The sequence below is a fragment of the Callithrix jacchus genome, chromosome 9 (genome assembly GCF_049354715.1).
Source record: "Callithrix jacchus isolate 240 chromosome 9, calJac240_pri, whole genome shotgun sequence".
In the NCBI taxonomy this organism is placed as follows: Eukaryota; Metazoa; Chordata; class Mammalia; order Primates; family Cebidae; genus Callithrix; species Callithrix jacchus.
This window is the reverse complement of record NC_133510.1, coordinates 105,309,432-105,319,834: the sequence shown is the minus strand read 5'-3', so window position 1 is coordinate 105,319,834 and position 10,403 is coordinate 105,309,432. Positions and strand designations below refer to the sequence as shown.

The following is a 10,403-nucleotide window of genomic DNA, read 5'->3' as shown; positions in this document are numbered from 1 at the left end:
TTTCCATGAGGACCCACCCATGCAGCAAACTTCTGCCTGGACATCCAGGCATTGTCATGCAACTTCTAAAATCTAGGCAGAGGTTCCCAAACTCTAATTCTTGACTTCTGCGCACTCACAGGCTCAACACCACATAGAAACTGCCAAGGCTTGGGGCTTGTACCCTCTAAAGCCACAGCCTGAGCTCTACATTGGTCCCTTTCAGCCATGGCTGGAATGCCTGGGACACACGGCAACCAGTGTCTAGGCTGCCCACAGCACAGAGACCTTGGGCCCAACCCATGAAACCACCTGTTCCTCCTAAGCCTCTGGGCCTGTGATGAAAGGGGCTGCCATGAAGACCTCTGACATGCCCTGGAGACATTTTACCCCCAGTCTTGGGGATTAACATTTGGCTCCTCATTACTTATGTGAATTTCTGCAGCCAGCTTGAATTTCTCCTCAGGAAATGGGGTTTTCTTTTATATCACATTGTCAGGCTACAAATTTTCTGAACTGTTATGCTCTGCTTCCCTTAGAAAACTGAATGATTTTAACAGCACCCAAGTCACCTCTTGAATGCTTTGCTGCTTAGAAATTTCTTCCACCAGATACCCTAAATCATTTCTCTCAAGTTCAAAGTTTCACACATCTCTAGGGCAGGGGCAAAATGCTGCCAGTCTCTTTCCTAAAATATAACAAGAGTCAATTTGCTATAGTTCTCAACAAGTTCTTTATCTCCATCTGAGACCACCTCAGCCTAGATTTCATTGTCCGTATCATTATCAGCGTTTTTGTCAAAGTCATTCAACATGCCTATAGGGAGTTCCAAACTTTCTCACCAGCTTCCTGTGTTCTTCTGAACCCTTCAGACTGTTCCAACCTCTGCCTTCTACCCAGTTTCAAAGTTTACCCAGTTTCAAAGTCACTTCCACATTTTCAGGTATCTTTTCAGTAGCACTCCACTCTACTGGTACCAATTTACTGTATTAGTCTTTTCTCATGCTGCTGATAAAGACAGACCCAAGACTGGTCAATTTACAAAAGAAAGAGGTTTAATGGACTTATAGTTCCACATGGCTTGGGAGGCCTCACAATCATGGCAGAAGGCAAGGAGGAGCAAGTCACATCTTATATGGATGGATGGCAGCAGGCAAATAAAGAGAGCCTGTTCAGGAAAACTCCCATTTTTTAAACCATTGGATCTCATAAGACTTATTCACTATCATGAGAAAGACTTATTCACAGCATGGGAAAGACTTGCCCCCATGATTTAATTACCTCCCACTGGGTCCCTCCCACAACACTTGGGAATTCAGGATCAGATTTGGGTGGGAACACAGCCAAACCATGTCAAAGCCCCTGTGGGGAGGGAAAGCCATAGTCTCCATGGATCAGCAGTCTTAGTCTTTCTCTCTGCTGGGGAATCCAGGCAGTCCAGAAGATTGGGATTCCCCTGCAGTGCAGTGCACCTCTTCTGCAAAGGGGCAGCCAGAGTGGTTTATTAAGTAAGTCCCTGATCCTGTGCCTCCTGACTTAGTGAGACCCCCTCAACAGGGGTTGCCAGATATCTTATACAGAGCGTTTCCACTGGAATCATGTTGGTGCCCCTCTGAGATGGAGCTCCTAGAGGAAGGAGCAGGCAGCCATCTTTGCTGTTCTGCAACCTCCACTGGTGATACCTCCAGATGTGGGAGGCACCCAGGCAAATAGGTTCTGGAGAGGACCCCTAGCAAACAAAAGAGGGGCCTGATTGTCAAAAGAAAAACAAACAGAAAGCAACAACAACAGGATTAATTTTAAAAGTCCTCATAAGAACTCCATCCAAAGATCAGCAGCCTCAAAGATCAAAGCTAGATAAACTCACAAAGATGAGAAAGAATCAATGAAAAAATGCTGAACACTCAGAAAGCCAGAGTGCCTCTTCTCCTCCAAACAATTGCAACACCTCTTCAGCAAGGACACAGAACTGGGCAGAGGTGTGTCCAGAGGATGAATTGACAGAAGAAGGCTTCAGAAGGTTGGTAATAATGAACTTTTCTGAGCCAAAGGAGTGTGTTCTAATCCTATGCAAGAAGCTGAGAACCATGCTAACATGTTACAGAAGTTGTTAACCAGCATAACCAGTTTAAAGAGGAACATAAATAACCTTATGAAGCTGAAGAACACAACACAAGAACTTCACAATGCAACCACAAGTAGCAGTAGCCAAATAGACCAAGTGGAGGAAAGAATTTCAGAGCTTGAAGACCATTCTGCTGAAACAAGACAGGCAGACAAGATTAGAGAAAAAAAGAATGAAAAGGGACAAACAAAATGTTCAAGAACTATGCAATTATATAAGAAGAATAAACCTACAACTGATTAAGTTACTTGAAAGAGACAGGGAGAATGGAATCATGTTAGAAAACATACTTCAGGATATTATCCAGGAGAACTTCTCCAACCTAGCAAGACAGGTCAACATTCAAATTCAAGAAATCCAGAGAACTCTAGTAAGATACTTCATGAGAAGATCAACCCCAAGACACAAAATCATCAGAATCTCCAAGGTCAAAATGAAGAAAAAAATGTTAAGGGCAGCCAGAGAGAAGGTCAGGTCACCTATAAAGAGAAACCCATCAGACTAACAGTGGCCCTCTCGGCAGAAACTCTACAAGTCAGAAGAGATAGGGGGCAATGTTCAACATTCTTAACGAAAATAATTTCCATCCAGAAGTTCATATCTGGGCAAACTAAGCTTCATAAGCAAAGGAGGAATAAAATCCTTTTCAGACAAGCAAATGCTGAGGGATTCATTCTGTCACCATCAGGCCTGCCTTGCAAGAGCTCCTGAAGGAAGCACTAAATATCAAAAGGAGAAACTGGTACCAGCCACTGCAAAAACACACTGAAGTACAAAGACCAATGACACCATGAAGCAACTACATCAACAAGTCTACAAAATAACCAGCTAGCATAATGATAACAGGATCAAATTCACACATAACAATATTAACCTTAAATGTAAATGGGTTAAAATGCCTCAATTAAAGTACACAGAATGGCAAGCTGGATAAAGAGTCAAGACCCATCACTGTGCTGTATTGAAGAGACCCATCTTACGTGCAAAGACACACATAGGTTCAAAATAAAGGGAGGGAGGAAAATTTACCAGAGAAATGGAAAGCAGAAAAAGCAAGGGTTGCAATCCTAGTTTCTGACAAACAGACTTTAAACCAACAAAGATCAAAACAGACAAAGAAGAGTATTATGGAAAGGTAAAGGGTTCAATTCAACAGGAAGAGTTAACTATGGTAAATATATATACACCCAATACAGAAGCACCCAGATTCATAAAACAAGTTCTTAGAGACCCACAGAGAGACTTACACTGCCACACAATAATAGTGGGAGACTTTAACATGCCACTGTTAATATTAGACAGATTATTGAGACAGAAAACTAACAAGGTTATTCAGGACTTGAACTCAGCTCTGGATCAAGTGGACCTAATAGATATCTACAGAAATCTCCACCCATAAACAATAAGTATACATTCTTCTCGGTGTCACGGGGCATTTACTCTAAAATTAAACACATAACTGGAAATAAAACACCCCTCAGCAAATTCAAAAGAACTAAAATCATAATAAACATTCTCTCAGACCACAGCATAATAAATTAGATCTCAAGATGAAGAAACTCACTGAAAACCACACAACTACATGGAAATTGAACAACTTGCTACTGAACAACTCCTGGGAAAATAATGAAATTAAGGCAGAAATCAAGAAGTTCTTTGAAACCAGTGAGAACAAAGAGACAATGTACCAGAATCTCTCAGATACAGCTAAAGTATTAAGAGGAAAATGTATAGCACTAAATGCCCACATTAAAAAAAAGCAAGAAAGATCTAAAATAGACACTTTAACCTCACAACCAAAAGAACTGGAGAACCAAGAGCAAACAAACCTCAAAGCTAGCAGAATAAAATAAATAACCAAGATCAGAGTGGAACTGAAGGAGATAGAGACATGAAAAACCCTTCAAAAAAAAATCAACGAATCCAGGAGCTATTTTTTTGAAAAACTAAAATAGATATCTAGCTAGACTAATAAAGAAAAAAAGAGAAAAGAATCAAATAGACACAATAAAAAAAGATAAGGGGGATATCACCACTGACCCCACAGAAATACAAACAACCATCAGAGAATATTATAAACACTTCTATGAAAATAAACTAGAAAGTCTAGAAGAAATTGATAAATTCCTGGCCACATACACCCTCCCAAGACTGAACCAGGAAAAAGTTGAATCCCTGAATAGACCAATAACAAGTTCTGAAATTGAGGCAATAATAAATAGCCTACAAACCAAAAAAAAAAGCCCAGAACTGGACAGATTTACAGCTCAATTCTACCAGATGTTGGTAGTGTGTCAACAAAGAGGAGTTGATACCATTTCTTCTGAAATTAGAACTCTCACACACTATGAGTAGGAAAGTAAAATGGTTCTACTACTTTGGGAAAGAGTTGGCAGTTTCTAAAAAAAATTAGACATGCATTATCCTCAGCAAACTAACACAGGAACAGAAAAGCAAATATAATATCACATCATCTCACTTGTGAGAGTGGAACAATGAGAACACACGGACACAGGAAGGGGAACAACACATACTGGGGCCTGTTGGGGTGGGGGATCAGGGAGAAGGAAAACACGAGGATAAATAGCTAATGCATGTGGGGCTTAATTCCTAGTTGATGGCTTGATAGGTGCAGCAAAGCATTATGGGACGTTTACCTGTGTAACAAACCTGCACATCCTGCACATGTATCCCGTAACTTTAAATTAAATTTAATTTAAAAAGAAAGAAAAAGTACAAAGGAGAGGATTACATAGGCATGACTAGATTCAGTACTTACAGAGCATCCTCAGGATTTTGATTCTCTCTTTTTCTCAGCTTCGCCTTCCATTGTGTTGGCTCCTTTCTTGCAGACATTCCTCTGGTGGGTCCAAGATAACTGTTTCAGCTCCCAACAATTCACACTCCCAAGTCTTTTCCAACAAGTCCCACAAAAGCTCTCAGACTCACTCTAACTGTACCAGCTTAGTTGCTGTGACCAACCCTGACATGTGGCTGGGAGAATGTGATGCACTATTGGTCCAACCTGGTTCAGGTGCTCCACCCTTGGAGCTGGAGGTGGGATCAACTCCATCTAAGAGCACATGAATTGATATTGAGCAGGGGTTGCTCTAGTTGACAAATGGGACATAATTACCAAGCATATATACTGAGTAGCCATAACCACTGTTCATTAGTTATAGTAGGTGTTTCCTATCTCAGTAGATAGCATCAATCACATGCTCAATCTAGAAACCTGGGAATCCATCTTTAGGTTTTGTTTCTCACTCTCACTCCATATCTAGAGCTGTATTATTACCAACTCCTTCTGACTCTTTTCCCATAAATGTCTCTCAGATTTCTCAGGTTCTCTTTCTTTTCACGCCTACCACTCTAGTTACAAGCCTCCAGTATCTTTCTCCTGGACGCTGCACTGGCATTTTAACTGATCTTCCTATATCAACTTTAAACTCACTTCAGTATATTACTTACCCAGGAGTTGAAGAGATCTGAAAACTAAACTCTGAACATGACACTCTCTCTTCTTTCCCTTCAATGATTGCCTATACTTCTTAGAATAAAGAGCCCTTGTGCACCACCCCCTGTCATGAACTGTATAGTGCATTTAACTGAGCCTTGTTAAGTCCTTAAATGAATGTACGGGCTGAATAAATGTAAGAATGAGTATGGAAAAAGAGGCCATACTCTCTTTCCCCCGTGGAACTTTCTCATGGAGCCTCTGGCTACCCTGTCTTCTTGAAACTCCATTCCTCCTCATCATTTACTATCACATGGCAAGCCCCTAGCTATTTGTCTTAGTCTGTTTGCATTGCTATAAAGGAATACCTGAGGCTAGGTAATTAATAAAGAAAAGAGGTTTTTTTTTTTTTTTGGTTCATGGTTCTGCAGGCTGTTCAAGAAGCATGGCACAAGCATCTATGTCTGGCGAAAACCTCAGAAAGCTTCCACTCATGGCAGAATGCAAAGGCACCAGGCATCACACAGCAAGAGCAGAAGGAAGAGAGGCTGTACTAGAAGCATGGCACCAACATCTGCATCTGGTGACGACCTCAGGAAGCTTCCACTCAGGGCAAAGGGCAAAGGGAGCAGGCATCACATAGCAAGAGCAGAAGGAAGAGATGGGATGGGAGGAAGGTGCCAGACTTTTTATCAACCAGATGTCATAGGAATAAGAGTGTGAACTCATTCAATCCCACAAGAATGACAAAGCCATTCACGAGGCATCCACCTCCATAACCCAAACACCTCCCACTAGACCCCACTTCCAACACTGGGGATCGAATTTCAACATGAGATTTGAAGGGTACAAGTATCCAAGCTGTATTACCATCCTTCAGATCTCAGCTTAGAAACTGCTTAGATACTGAGAAAAACTTTCCTGATATCCTTAGTCTGGTAAGGGGTCCTCTATTAGGCAATTGTGGCACTCTACACTACCCTATGATAGCAGTTATCATACTGTATTACAATGACTTGTGTGTTTGCCTGAATATTCCACCAAACTTTAAATTATTTGACAGAAGTAAAGGTGACTATTTGTTCATCGTGGCATCCCCAGCACCCATAGCACCATTTCATTGTAACAGGTGCTTAATAAATACTTGTTAAAAATGATAATAGCTAATGTTTACTAAGAGTCTGATATGTACCAGCTACTACCTTAGGTGCTCTACATGTGCTGACTCATTTAGTCTACCAACAGTTAATCCACAGTCCAGTTTACAGATGAGAAATCCAAGACAAGGGAGGTTTGAGTGAATTACAAAGGTCATAGCACTAAAGGTTATGGAGCTAAGATTTGAACCTAAGCACTCTGGTTGCAGAAGCCAAGTTTTTAACCACTATGCTATATTCTTAAGTGTGTACATGCATGCAAAAATGCTGCCCTAGATATTTTGAGGAATACAAAAATGAGAGGGGGAGTGGAATAAAAAAGTATACAGATACATAAAATACCCAACTGTGAATTATGTAATATAAGGCTTTTTTGCTTTTAAAACACACAAACAGTAACAAAATCTTTCTATTTGGTGAGGTGGGATTTGCTCACAGAGAAATATTTCAGTATAAAAATTCCTGAATTCAAATATGTGTGTGATTCAATTACACAGTGGTAGTTGATATTTATGTTGAAAATGAAAAACAAAACCAACAAGATATTCCGGACACCAAACATGTTTAAACTGCTGTGTTTATGTTTTGAAATACTTTTCTATAACTGCTAGACTTTTCAACAGAACAAGCTTTCTGACATTTCTTAAGAATTTCCATACAAGGCCTATTTTTTTCTGCTTAAGAAAAAAAAAAAGATATTATGACTGTCTGATACCTGTGTCGATAAGTAATTAAAGGAGACGTCTTCCCTCACTATCCCGAAAATTAAGGCAAAGTTTAGAGAAAAATGTTTTATAAGTGTAACAAAAATAGTTAGCAATTCATCATTACTTCCTTAATTACAAGAGTACTTAATAAATGCATTAACTAGTTCTATTATAAGACTGTTTAAGTTAGAATTTTTCTAACAAGTATAAAATAATAATGCTATTTTATTACATTGTGGAAAATGTTAAATTAATAGACTGTATGTACATTCATGATAAATGAAATATGAGTGAGCTAAACTTTGAAAATTGAGAAGATAAATGCATTTAATGATGCCTAAATAACAATCCTCTTGGGACAGTGAATGTTAGAATAGTCTGTCTGCAGAGGAAATATGTAGATGCTCATGCTCGAACAAGTATTTTTTAAATTGGCCTAACCACAAAGGGTGGAGAAAAGCTTACCTTTGTGAACTAATTAGATGACCATCTTTGAAGGTATAATCCTCTGAATATAACAAACCATTCAAATCATATTCACTGCAGGTAAATATCAATTTGGACCTATTTAGGGAGAGGATGGTTTGAGATAGATAAAAGACTGGACATTAAGATAATTGTGAAGAAAGTTTTAGTAAAGGAAGAAGTTTAACAGAATGTTAGGAAGTAGAGATACTTAGAATTGAGATTTCATAAAGAATAATAACAAAGACCTATGCTTCACTTTTCCATCTTGGAGAAGAGTTTATTCTCAGTTTTAAAATGCCCATATATTTTTGTTCTAATAACTATTTCTTTAGGAAGTCTTTTGTTTACATGTAGCCCAAAGTTAAACTTTTATTCTATCTTATACAAATGGTTATAAATTCTTAATAGAATTTATATGTATTTATAAAATGATTATGTGACTGTTTCAACATATATAAATGTTATATCTGCAAAGTAAGAAACTTACTTTGTGAATATGTGATTAGTACCAGAGAGTCTGAGTATGACTCTAAATCAATACTGCAAAATATCAGTAAAGATTAAAAGCTCTGCATAGCGAAAGAAGTAATAGCTGAAAAAGAAAGCAAAATAATCTGGAGTTAAAATGAAAAATATGAAATGTTATTTTCTATGAGTGTCAAACTTGAATAATTTATTCATTAATTTTGTTAGCTGAAGAGAAAGTAATTTTGAGTAGTTACTGTAAAAGGTCAGATGGAAAACAAATTTCCTCTGTGTCAATAGGTTAACAAAATGTTATGCTTGCTGACTGCAGAAAGAGGGCAACTCAGAGAACACTTGACCTGATTAGCTCATCAGCAACCCATTAGGAGGTTTTTCTTGGAAAAGAAATGGGGAACCCATTTGCACCATGTTCATTACCTCCAGAGTTTGTATGCTGTTGTGTAGCAGATGCTTAGCTACTAGTGGGCACTTAATGTGCAGTTACTGGAATATCTGAGTTCTGGTTTGAATTTTCAGGAATCCTGATCCTTACAGGTTCCACAGGAAAATAAAGGGCAAATATTTTACACAAATATTACCTTCATGACTAGCTTCTATATATACATTCAAAGAGATATGGTATACACAAATAAGTGATATATACATGTACAGTCATGTGGCACATAATGACATTTTGGTCAATGACAAACTGCATATACAATAGTGGTCCCATAAGATTATGATGGAGTTGTTAGTACCCCTGAAGACCTTGCAATGGGACAAGATGTGGAGGTGGAAGACAGCAATATTGATGATCCTTACCTTGTATAGGTCTGTGATGGTTAATACTGACTGTCAACGTAATTGGGTTGAAGGATACAAAGTATTTATCCTGGATGTGTCTGTGAGGATGTTGCCAAAGGAGATTAACATTTAAGTCAGTGGGCTAGGGAAGGCAGACCCACCCTTAATCTGGGTGGACACCATCTAATCAGCTGCCAGTGAATATAAAGCAGGCAGAAAAATAAGAAAAGATTAGACTGGCCTAGCCTCCCAGCCTACATCTCTCTCCTGTGCTGGATGCTTCCTGCCCTCGAACATCAGAACTCAGACTGGCTTCCTTGCTCCTCAGCATGCAGATGGCCTATTGTGAAATGCTGTGATCTATTGTGGGACCTTGTGACCATGTGAGCTAATACTTAATAAACTCCCCTTTATAGGCACATATTTCCTATTAGTTCTGTGCCTCTACAGAACCCTGAGTAATACAAGACCTAACTAATGTGTGTGTTTGTACCATAGTTTTTAATAAAACAAGTTTAAAGGGCAAAAAATTAAAAATAGGAAAAAGCCCATGCTACAAAGATCTAAAGAAAATATTTTTGTACAGTTGTACAATGTGTATACGTTATATTTTATGCCAAATGTTATTATAAAAGAATCAAAAGTTTAAAAAATTTTAAAGTTTGTAAAGTAAAAATGTAATAGTAAGCTATGGTTAACTTATTGAATAAAGAAAAGTATTTTTAATAAATTTAGTGTAGCCTAAGTGCAGTGTTTATAATGCCTACAGTAGTGCACAGTAATGTCCCAGGCCTTCACATTCACTCACTACCCACTTGCTGACTCACCCACAGCAACTGTGAGTCCTGCAAGCTCCATTTATTGTAAGTACCCTATAGAGGTGTACCATTTTAAAATCTTTTATATCGTATTTTTACTGTATTTTTTATATGTTTAGATATGTGTAATTACCCAAATACTTACCATTGTGTTACAGACTCCTAAAGTATTCAGCACGGTAACATGATGCACAAGTATGTAGCCTAGGAGCAATAGGCCATACCATATAGCCTAAGTGTGGAGTAGGCTACACCATCTGGGTTTGTGTATGTATGGTACACTCTGTGATGTTCACACAATGATGAAATGGCCTAATGATGCATTTCTCAGAACATGTCCTCATTAAGTGACACATAACTGAATATATAAGCTTTACACATCACTTATAACTCATTTTTAGATAAAACAGGTTGGGAGAGAGA

At 38.5% G+C, this 10,403-nt stretch overlaps 1 protein-coding gene across 1 annotated transcript in view; it reads right to left on the bottom strand.

The window, feature by feature from the left end:
* Positions 1 to 4,879: 4,879 nt before the first annotated feature.
* Positions 4,880 to 10,403, bottom strand: part of LOC144577819 (uncharacterized) — a 67,438-nt gene continuing 61,914 nt past the window's right edge. Inside the window, exons 6-7 of the mRNA XM_078338165.1 lie at positions 7,891 to 7,989; positions 4,880 to 4,964 (exon numbers count right to left, since the gene is read on the bottom strand). Coding sequence (XP_078194291.1) covers positions 4,880 to 4,964; positions 7,891 to 7,989 — 184 coding nt within the window. The remainder of the gene's footprint in view (positions 4,965 to 7,890; positions 7,990 to 10,403) is intronic.